Below are 11,472 nucleotides of genomic sequence, written 5' to 3'. Positions count from 1 at the left end.
GCCAGGCCCCGCCCCCGGAGGGCGTGGGAGGGGGAGAGGAGGCGGGGTCCTCCCGCATCCCGGCGTGCCGCGCGGCCCGGAAGCGGCGGCGGGCCGCCATGGAGGAGGACGAGCCGGAGCTGGCGGCGGGGCTGGAGGCGGCGCTGGAGCTGGCGCCCGCTGTGCAGGCGGCCATCGAGCAGGTGCGGCGGGGCAGCGGCCCGGCCCGGCCCGGGCGGAGGCGGCGGCGGGAGGCCGGGCGGCGGCCGGCAGAGCGGGCGGCGAGGCCGCGGCCTGCCCCGGGGGCCGCCGCGCCCCGCTGGTGCCCCGCGGCCCTGGCGGCCGCTCGCCGCGGCTCGGGCAGGGTCCCCCCGTCACGGGGCCGCGGCGGCCGGGCACCTTGCCCGCGGCGGGGCTCAGCTGCGCGGCTCCGGCTGATGCCCTGTCGCTGGCGGCTGCCGAGCGTTACCCTGTGCCGCCCTGGCAGCGAGCGCTTGTTTTTTTGAGCCCGAAGTGCTTTTACTAACTGGCAGCTTCGGGCGTGGCGTGCGGCGTGTGAGGTTGGCGTTGCGAGGCCTGCAGCTTGCTGGAAGTCACTGTGGTCTCCCATGTGTCCCTAGGTTCCAGTTTTGTGGTCTGTTACATTGCAGCCCATATCTTCCAATGCCCCTCAAAATCCTCAGGGATTAGAGCCTTAGAGCCCAGCAGAAAAAAATCCATGACCACCATGGGTGTGATCGTGTTTCCACTGAAGCCTGTGACTGAAGTTGCACCAGCTTCAGCTACCCCTTCTGCCTGAAGACCTCTTTCCTCTAGTAAAAATCTGTCTGCAGGAAGAGGAGCTGTCTCTCGAAGTACGACACAGATAAATCTCCTCATTCTCTGGTGCCTCAGGGTTTGCAGATCATTTTTCATGGCTGTCTTTAAAGCAATAGGATGGATCACAATAGATGGCACAGCATTTCAAGTAAGCTCAGTGTCAGAAGGTAAGGAAAGCAGCAGAATTTCTCAGAAGAGAAATGCAGGAAGTCTTGATTAAATTAGGAAATAGAATTTTATTTTTCATCAAGCACAGAACTTCTCTTCAAGCTGAAACATCCCTTTTTAGAGAGAGAGTTTTGACTTGAGGTTTTGAGTGATAGAGAATTCATCACATCCCTGGTTGAGTTGTTTTAGCAGGTAATAAGGCTGTAGGTAGCTATTCACATCTCAACTGAGAAGAGGCGGTTGAAGATGGCGCTGCCTGCTGCTGTTCTCCCATTCCTAGCTGGCATTCACCAGCAAAACCTACCACGTTCCAGCAGAGTTAGCAGAACTTGCTCAGCTGCCTCCTGTGTGAAGCAGGATGGGGAGCACACGCAGGCTGGTGCTGCAGCAAAAATGTGGGGTAATCGTTTTGGTTGACTGCTTGTGATGAACACCTGGGAGCAGTAACATCTCTAGCTGGTTACAGCTGCCTGCAGCATTGACACTTCTCTTACAGTCTGAGAGCGTAGTTCCTGACTAGCCCATATCTTCCATCCCACCCCCTGCTTGAGCTGCTTTTAACGCTTGTGGGAATTCGGGATGAATTGAATCTGCTCCAGCTGACCCTTAGCCTAGTAAAACATGAGCAGTTTTTGGCTGTAGCTGATCCAGCCCTCCAGGCACTGTGTGACTGGCCAGGAGCCATGGGCCCAGAGCAGGGCAAGCTGATCCTGATACTGCGTCTATGCTCTTAACCGGGGCTAATCTCAGAGCATCTTCCTTGCTCAAGCAGGTCCTCATGCATGTTTAACTGCTTCCAGTTTCTCTTTGGCTGCAGCAGTAACTCTGGAAAAAAGGCAAGCTCTCCAGACATGTAGAAGGAGGAATGGCAGAGGGGAAGTATAATGGGTTGCTGTATCACCTCCTTTCGATCTTTTTTTTTTCTTTTGTAGTGCTGTGCTTGCTTAGTGCTTTGCCCAGTTGCACTGGACGCTGTGAAACTCAGCGTGCGCAGTGATGTTACCAGACTCTGCTCGCTTGTGGCCTTGTTGCAGCTGCAGCTGCTCAGTCTGTTGGGTCTGTATCTGCCATTTAGCCATCCCAGCACAGGGGGCTCCTGCGCCCTGGGTGTGATGGTCATTTGTAACTGAAAACTTCATGGTACTGCATAGTTTTGTGACTCTCCTTGGAGACTGCAGGCTCTTGGCATTTGTGGTATTGTTTAGCTCATTTTCTCCCTCCCTAGAGGAGGGGCAAGCACACCTGGCAGTCGGGTGTTGTTGACAGGTTGGATTGAGGGGCTGAGTCGCACTAGGTCTTGTATAGGCTCTTAGCAGGACAAAAATCTGTTGCAGCACGGCTGCTGTGTTATGCACTGGTTAGGACAGCAGGACTCTGTCCCTTTGTGTCTCTTACTGTGTGATCTGTTTGCGATTCGCTTGCTTGCCTCCTGCCTCAGTTTTCTTGACTCACATGGGTGATTCTGGACTTGGCCAAGTGCCTGTGGAGCTGTTTTAGTCTTTGTGTGAAAGTTGCTGGAGAGACCTGCTTGTAGAAGTTGCTTTCATTTAAAGGGCCTCACAAAGCCACTGCTTTAAGTCTTTAAAGCGTAGATGCTGTGTGGGCCCAGTAACACAGGGTTTCTTGTGATGGTTTTGTGAAGGCACTAAGTGGCCAGGACGATACGGAAAGGTGATGTTGCAATGTGACTGGGGTGAGCTTCTATGGGAAGTAGTCCTGGTGTTGATCACATGGGGCAGAATAGATGGCTGCATAAACAAGGAACAAATAAGATAACAGAGTAGGTAATGCAGCATATTTTAGTCTGTGGGGGCGAAGAGCAAAGCCTGCCGCCCTCATTTGCATCATCTCAGCTACTCTGAGGACAGTTGAAATCTGTTTACACCACAGCTGCTCTTTTCTCTTTCCCATGAGCAGGAAGAATCATTCAACAGATTTTGTTTCTCTCCCTCTTTTTCATGTGAAAGTGGCAAAACTCAAGTCTCCAGAGGACTTGTACAATCACTTCCGAATTCATCATGTTTCATATTACGAGGCAGTGAAAAGCAAATCTTCTGTCTCTCACCACAGGGCCTTGCAAAACCTAAGCAGAGATAAGGGCAAGGCCTCAGCAGGGGTTTTCATTTGCAGACAGCTACAGAAGTGTCAGAATGGTTTGGGATGCATAATTAATGGCTTCTGTGCCTTGGGAATTCCTTGCCCGTGACTGGTTGTACTTGGGCTGTATCTGGAAGCATGCATGTATATTATCCCTGTGTTTATGCAAGGTGATATCTGCAGGAATTTTAATAAGTCAGAGACCACCAGAGAGCATAGCTCCTTTACTGCTGGGCAGAGACCTGGCTGCCCTCTTTAAATGACGCTGTTAAACATGATCTGAAGTGAGTGCTGCAGCAATTAAAAGTAGTAGATACTGTGTAAAGTTGATGTATTTTGATTGATTGTATTTTTTTTCTTTCCTCTCTTTAGGTATTTCCCAGCCAAGATCCACTGGACAGAGCAGACTTCAATGCTGTGGAATATATTAATACTCTCTTTCCCACTGAGCAAGTAAGTAGTGCTCACTGTCCCCTCCTCCTCTCAGTGCGAGGGGTAAGCTGATGGTAAATGACAGAAGGCATGCTTAAACCTGTACCCAAGCCTTTTCTTCTAAATAGCAGCACAAGTAGTAAGTCTATAGCAATAATCGCTTCTTAAATTCATATTTAGTGAGATTCGCTGTTGTTATGCAGACTCTTTACAGCCAAAGCGTTTGCTGGCGGGAAGGTCCTGCTTTGATCCACAGAAAGAAATTATTTCTGTATAAAGGTTTCTCTTGCAATTAATTTCGTAACTTGCTGTGACTTCTGAATGAATCATTGTTGTGAATTCAACATTGGTGAATCCTCAGGGGTTTCAGCCAAATAAGGCAAGCATTGTATGTGAAATGCCACTAGTCAGCTATGTTTTAATGCCATTGTTTCTTCTGAGCTATAAAAAATGGGACTACCATGGGGGGTATCCAGCCACAGGTTTGTGAATCCCTAATCAACCCCACAGGCAGTTTTGGGCTAGGCAGCTGAGGAAGGGAGGTGTCTCTGCAGCTGCAGACTGGGTGTTGTGGGATAGCCCCCTCATGGGTGTTACTGTGTTTAAGAGCTGCTGCAGCGCAGGATTCTGGCTCTCAGCTGTTCCTGTTCAGCTTGCTGTTGGTGCTGATTTGTCCCCTTTTCCCTTTGCCAGGGGCCAGCTATCTGCTCCCCGCTCCAGCAGCAGCTAGGCCTCCTCCACCCTGGTGCGGTGGTGTCCAGGCTCTGCAGGAGGGTCTGTCTTGCCATTGCCCGCCGGAGGTCACAGTCACCGCGGCGTTTGGGGAGCGATGCCTGCTGGCCCAGGCAGAGCCCAGGCAGCGGGAGGGGAGAGGAAGGCTGCACCCCCCTTGCGAAGGGGGAACCAGGGAGCCCTTGGGACCTGCGGGGCTGCAGCCTGCACTGCCCTGCCTTTGGTTGCTGGCCGTTATGCGACCTGAAGAGCCGCTAAGATGCTGTCTTGGTTCCTCCGTCAGTACAGTAGAAGTCATTGCTCTCCTTCCTGCAAAGTGCCACGCGTGGGAACGTGTTAGGTATCACAGTTGATGTGTACTGCAATGAAGTTTTTTCACCCTTTAACTTTTCCTTGTTTTTCATATTGTAGTCTTTGGCAAACATCGATGAAGTCGTGAACAAAATCAGATTGAAAATAAGGTAAATTCTCTTCCATTTCATTGTGTTTCAGATGATGAGTAGTCTGATTGTCACCAGGACTTCATAAATGCAGTTTTTGTGCTGTACCTAATCTGAAATAATTTGCTTGGAAGATGTGGATAGGTTTAAGCTCAAATCCAATAGGCGGAGTGTGGGGAAGAGATGAAAATATCTCATTGCTTTTTGTGTTTTTTTATTTTGCTTTTCCTCTGTGGTATAATACATTTCCTTCAGGGATCTTAGCTGGTGGGTCGTAAGGTAGAGCTTTGAGAGGCAATGAATTGAGAATCAGTAAGTACCAAATTTTAGTACAGTTTGAAGGCTGAGAAAACAAAACAAAAAAAACCCTCCAGAATAAATTATCAGCAACCAGATCACCTGCTTGTGAGGTCAAATTAGCAATTGTAGAAACTTTTTCATTACGTATTTTTATTGTCATTCTTGGTACTAGGAGTATAAAGTAAAAGTGTGAGTGTACAGGAATTACTTAATGTCTATGCAGTCATTGCTAACTGAAAAGACTGAAATAGTGCTCTAATATATGAAAAGATGAAGTGGAAATTGATGAAGAAAAGCTGAAGGTATTGGCTAACAGAAGAGAAATGCAAGAAGCCTTGATTAAATTAGGAAATAGCATTTTATTTTTGCAACAAGATTTTTAAATTACATAAGGTATTGATGTCCTGTAGAGAGAGAAATATATGTGAGTTTAGTGTTGGTAGCACCAGCTTTTTCTTACTTGGTTTTTTAGCTCTCAAGATTCCTACAAACTGCTGAAGTCATACATATAAAGAATGAGTTTGACATTATAGATTCTCTTCTCCAGGAGGCTGGATGACAACATTCGAACTGTAGTGAGAGGACAAACCAACGTGGGACAGGATGGCAGACAGGTACGTGCATCTCATCCTGGTAAATGCCACAGGTTCTCATGTTGTGCTGCTAAACTGAGGAAAGGCTCTGGCAGGCAGAAACCTGCTCTCATTGTTACGGAGGTGTTTCTGCTGTCTCTTGCGCTGATGACTGAGCTGCTCACTGAACAGCTGTTCTAACATGCTTTCTGATCACTCTGCAAAGGGAAGTGAATGAGAAATTGATTTAAAAATCAAAAGCAGAAATGGGAGGCCCGCAATTGCACCGCTGTGAAATTAATTACCTATGAACAGGAGTAAATAGATGAAAGCACATTTGCTGTTGAGTAAGGATCAATAAAAGGATGTTTAGCCTTTTAACTAGGTCATTTGTTGAAATATCCTGCGTCATCAGTGACTAAGCCTGATAACTGACTGTCAGTTCATCTTTCATGAATCATTTAGCAATCAGGTTTTCATTTCTTTTTCATGACAAATGTGTGTGCGCTCAGAGTACAGTATTGAACATCATGGCCATGGCTACCCTGGTTGTGAGCACTGAGCTTGGTCTAGGCCTTATCTGGTGTTGAGGCATCACCCAATGCTACTGTTTCCTGCATATGTTCTGTTTTAGACCAGGAACATTAATGTCTTGAGCTGTCAGTCTTGCTGCTTTCCTCAGTACTGACATTGATCTGTCTTTCTAATACTAGATTTAAGAATGAGTTGCTGGGAAGGGACAATCATTCCCTTACTGGCAAGACTGCCTGCATTTTTCCAGTTTTTGCTGCTCTTGGCCCCTGAAAGCCTCATCTCACTTTTTTCATGCAAAATCTGTTGTGTTAAAAGAATTTCTGTGCAATCTGGACATCAGGTCTATGCAGGAAGTGGTGAAAAGAACTGCTCTGCACAGAGAACAGAAAAAGGACAGAGATTAAAACATTCATGGCTGGCTGACTTCCAACAGACTTATTTCTGCAGTCTTGTACTCCGAAAGATATAGTTTACTTCACTGGAGGAGAACACATGGAGTCCGGGGCTAGAGATAAAAAAAAAAAAAAAAAGAACCTTTTCATTTCTAATCTTAACTCTGCCAAAGAGTCTGTGGCCTAGAGTGAATTATTTCACTTACCTATGCCTCGATACTGCTGTCAAAAATGTGGGCTGCTTACCTCTCCCAGCAGAACTAGTTTAGTGTTTGCATGGTTCACTGAACACTGCTACTGAACTGGGGACGTGCTTGGGATGTGGTGTCAGGGAGGGCAGGCTGGCTACTCCTCCCTAGGAGGAATGCTGCCTGTCATCACTGTGCAGGGATGAGGTAAGTCAGGTGGGAAGGCAATTACTGTGTCTGGGGTGGGAGTGGAAACTAGTGCAGTACTTGATGGGGAGAGTTTGGATGTGACTGGTGGCAGCAGGGAAAGCTGGTGCTCTTGTAGCCTTTTGGGCATGTACAGGGGTGACAAGTTCAGAGCAGGCTGCAAAAAAAAGAGGGAGTGAGAAGAGCTGTGGGTGAGAATTGCCCTGTGTTTCTTCAGGGCTTGCAGGTCAGAGACGTGAATGTGGTGAGAGACATAAGAAGCAGCGCTGTATTCAGCAGGATAACAAAAGTGCCTGTATACTGTGGAAATTCGGCAAGCTCTGGTTAGAGCTGTGCTTTCTCACTCTCTGTTCCCTTTGAAGTTCTCTACAGCATGTGGAGACAGTTTTGGACACTCTCCTTCTCTGAAGCGCTGGAGAGGCGGATCTGTTTGTGCAGCTCTTCATTTAGTCTGGCTGTAAAGGAACCAATTAAAATTCTGTGCAAGTTAAATCCTTTAAGCATGCATGTGTGCGGTGTCAGTGCAGGGCACCTTTCAAGTGGTCTGGACCTGCAGTTAATCATAAGCATTCCTGTACTTAGTTGCAAATGCTCTTATTTTTTCCTCATTTTGCTGTGCAAGGTAGAAGTGCCCTTCAAAAAGACTCCAAAACCTGCAGATGCACAGACTGCGTGCTAAGGCCAGGCAGTCTCCCAGAGGCATAACAATTTTTTCCCACTTTCAGACTTCCTCAAATACTGAAAACATTCAGTTACTGAGAATGTTAGTTCTCTGCTCAGAAAAGTTGCTTGTATTTGAAATGCTGTGGACCTTTTGAGTGTTTCTAATCCAAGTCCACAATTTCACACTCATACATGGATTTCATATTGAACTGCTGGAACAGGATTGTTAGTGGCAGCATTGTTAGTGGCAGGATTTAGGAAACTAGGCCTCAAAGTTTAAAGCAATAAAGGAGTGTCAGTAATTTCAGGCCTGAGATGTTAGCAGGTTGGAGGGGCTGGCAGCAGAACGAATTGTCTTATAGCACCAGGGCATGCTTAAATAGCATTTCAGTTTGAGGTGACATTTTATATTTGGCTCTCAACAATTTGACAGGAAAACTTGGAAGAAACAAATGCTGTTCCTGTCATCCCCTGTGCTATTTTCTCTTAATTCATCATGCATGCTAGCTGGGGGGAGTGAGAGAGCCTTTAATCACACAACAGCCCTGTTAATATCAGATTGTGGGGGTTAAAACCTTGATCTTTAGCACCAGCCACCTGTTCTTGTGCTGAAGAGTGCTTTTGTTTTACCAGCGTATGTTTACTGGAATCAAGGACACTTAGAAATGTTAGGCCTCTCATGCTACAAAAACTTATTTTCCCCCACTTAGAGGAAGGATTTCATTTTCCAGCGTATGGTAAGAATTTGTTACAAAATGCCTGAAAGCAAGGTGCCCTTAGGAAAAGCAGACTTTCTGCTAGGAATGGAGTCTATGCTGTTGTAAGGGTGTTTTTTATAACAGCAGTAAACTCAAACAGCAAAAGCAATGCTGATCTTTCCCTACCTTTTCTGGCAGTATTTTGTAATTTGAATGGTCCCACAATAAAGTGGACTTCAGGGAAGGCTTTCATTTAATTCGTACCTGGTTAATTCCTTGTTACCTTTTTCAGGCTTGTCTTTTCTGCTTCTCCCGAGGGGTCCATCTGAGGAAGTGGCAGCTGCTGTGTCCCTTTCATTTGTTCCCGTAGTCTCTTTCCGTGTTTTCCTCTCCCTGTTCTTAAAGCTCGGACTGCCGCTGGCTGTCCTGACCTGGGCCTGTCTGAAAGGGCTTTCCTTGCTCTGCAGGTCTTGTTCTAATGGCTCTCTGCTGTGTTGTCTGGATAGAGCTGAAGCCGCAGCCTTTCTGTTGTGGGGGAGCACACCTGGATTCTCTTTTCGACTGTGTTTTTATCTTCGTTAAATCTGTAGGAGATCAGTAGCTCTGAGACCCATACTTCCCTGTGAAATACGAGCGAAGCATACACATGGATAGACAGGGTGATCCTGTGAACCTCACCCTTAGGAAGTCCACACTGAAGATGGCATTTTACTGTATTTACCACAACTGCAAACCACTGTTGATTAATCAAGAAACAGTTGGCAACCAGCTCCTGCAATAGATTTGAAACAAAGTTTTAAAACAGCCACAGCAAAAAGTTTAAACTGTAGATACCTTTCCCTGTGTGTAGTGGTTTCTTACCAGATGAGATCTCTAGCCTGTAGTCTGCATTACTCACAGCTGCCTAGCTTTTGAAGAAGCCATTCCTATCTTGTAGCATATTTCCATCTCTCAACACAGAGACCCAAGAACTATGCAAGTCTGTCCTGAAAGTGTGCTCTGTAAATAAAAAGGGAATATGAACTCTGCAGCTGCTTGAATTTCAGGGGGAGCTCAGGATGCTATGTAAGTGTTGTAAGATTGGACCTAGGAGGAGTTTTCCAAAAGACTTTTCCTTCGGTCACATCCTTTCCCAACAACGTAGGATGCAAACTGAAATCAGTGTTTGCCAGAATTGCCTGGCTGTGTGGTATGGGAGCTAAAAGAGCCATTCCTGTCTGGAGAATAAATAATACATTTTTTGTAAACATCCTTGAAGGCTTTGACTTCCCTCCTAAGTAAACATAAACCTCGGATGCAGTGGTAAATAAAAATAGTTCTTGTTTAAGCCAAAGCCAGCCAGGCAAGCATCCCTGCTGAGCTCAGTTCTCTCGCTTGTACCCCGTCCTTGTGTGTGAGAGACAACGTGCGCTGTGGGGGGAGAAGCTGATTTGGGGCCCTTGGCCTTGGCTTTCCCGTCCCCGTCAGCTGTGATTGCTGAGCAGGAGAGTTGGGATCTGATGCAGGCTGTTGGCTCAAGTGCCACCCAGAGCTGGGCCTGGCAGTTATCATCAGCTAATCTTTTTATGATAGTATATTTGGCAAGCGACGATGCCAGGCAGGTTTCTGGAAGATGAACTAAGGCTATTTGACCTTTAGCAGGTTTCTTTGCCTCTGAGGAAGGGGTTATTTAACAGGGGAGCCCAGCAAAGCGGGTTCCCCTGGTGCTGCAGAGCCGGGCTGCAGCCGGCCTTGAGCGCTGCACCTCCCGCGGCTGGCCAGGAGAGGGGAGCCCAGCCTCGGTTTTGAGACCAGGAGAACATCCTCCTCTGCTGCTAATTGATGATGAGGGAGTGCTGCCAGAGCAGAGATGTCTCACCTTGTTCGTCCAGTGAGAGCAACCTAAACGCCAGTCAGACCCCGTGGTGAGTTACGGGTTACGGTTACGGCGACGTGCTCTCCGTGCTCCTGAAGGACAAGCGGACCCAGGGGTTTGCAAGTTCAAAGTCTGAACTGCAGCTTAGCAGTAGCACTCCCTGCGGTCCAGTCTGCCGTCCAGGCTGCCTGATAGCGTTCGCGGTTGTAATGTTGAGGATAAGACTTCTGTGGTTCGTGTGGGTGTCAGGATGATCGGGCAAGTCTTCCAGGTGAGCTGTCTGTGTGAGGGGGTTGCGAGAGCAGCTTTTTGTAGTCTGTCTAACTTTAAAGCAGTTTCCCAAATAGTCTTGATCACATACACATGTACATATGAAATAGCATTTAGTGGCTGAAAAAGCAGATTTTAAATCTAAATAACTCTTCTGGGGCCGTATTTATTTGATTGACTTTATTTTTAAACAGCTCTGAAGACTGGAATGCTCTCTTCTCCGTGGAGCGTAACGTTTCTCAGTTCAAAGCATCTGCCTTTTTGAGATTTTGCCCTAGAATTTCCTCCAAATGCAAAAGCCTTAAAATAGTCTGGCTCATTTGGCTTCCCCTTCCTGGTGCGATATTTCTGTAAAGTGTGTAGACAATACTGTTAACTTCAGAAATTATCTCACTAATGATCCTTTTCTGGGAGGAAACAACAGTCGTGGGTGGAACATTCCACTGCAGGGCGTAACAAAACTTTCCTCGGGAGCCCCAGACTGGGGCTATTTCTGCTGCCTTGGGAGAGGCTGGGAATGCAGGAGCTGCCGTGGTTCACTTGTAACGCTACGCGGCTCGGGCTGTGCCTGCGTTTTCTGGGGAGCCAGCGCTGTGTGATTTTTCCTCTGTGAGGTTTTTCTCAGATCGGCTGCTGAACCGGAGTCTGGACTGACCTTGCTGTGAGCTGTAGTCCGGTTGTGGCCTGCTCTCCTCTCCGCCCTAGGGTGTAGTATAAAAAGTTCCCATAGATTTTTCCACCGAGCGTTTAAGGCACTCCGTGCATTTTTATTTGTCGCTCTTTAGTTCTGTTCATTGCCAAACCTTCTACATGGGCTGGCTATAATTTTTTTGACAGTTGCTGACATGCCTTTGCTGTTTGTTTGGCTAAAGCTGCTTCACCTATCAAGCCAAATGTCTTTGTGATAAAGCAGCCTCTGTATTTTCAGGCTATTTTAACCCTTTGACTGTATCTCTGCAACTTGGTTTATCGTTTAGTATCTCCTAGTATATTAGGGTCCTGGCTCATTTGGCGCTAGAACAAAACAAGTGTTAACTAAAGAGAGGAAATGGATGTGTTCTGGGCTGGGAAAGCCTTACACGTGTCTCGTGGCTGAAGACACTAGTCTGATAACTTGGTTTGCTTT

General features: G+C 47.2%; 1 protein-coding gene across 2 annotated transcripts in view; it reads left to right on the top strand.

The window, feature by feature from the left end:
- The first annotated feature begins 25 nt into the window (after positions 1-25).
- VPS53 (VPS53 subunit of GARP complex) overlaps positions 26-11,472 on the top strand; it is a 69,333-nt gene continuing 57,886 nt past the window's right edge. For both annotated transcript variants that reach the window (XR_010392263.1, XM_064523174.1), the window contains exons 1-4: positions 26-182; positions 3,436-3,516; positions 4,639-4,688; positions 5,515-5,581. Coding sequence is in view for 1 of the 2 variants with exons in the window: in XM_064523174.1 (XP_064379244.1) it covers positions 99-182; positions 3,436-3,516; positions 4,639-4,688; positions 5,515-5,581 (282 nt within the window). In the remaining variant the exon portion in view is untranslated. The remainder of the gene's footprint in view (positions 183-3,435; positions 3,517-4,638; positions 4,689-5,514; positions 5,582-11,472) is intronic.

This window comes from Dromaius novaehollandiae, chromosome 19 (assembly GCF_036370855.1).
Source record: "Dromaius novaehollandiae isolate bDroNov1 chromosome 19, bDroNov1.hap1, whole genome shotgun sequence".
NCBI classification, from domain to species: domain Eukaryota; kingdom Metazoa; phylum Chordata; class Aves; order Casuariiformes; family Dromaiidae; genus Dromaius; species Dromaius novaehollandiae.
The sequence above is the reverse complement of the archived record's forward strand: the minus strand, read 5'-3'. Positions and strand labels throughout refer to the sequence as shown.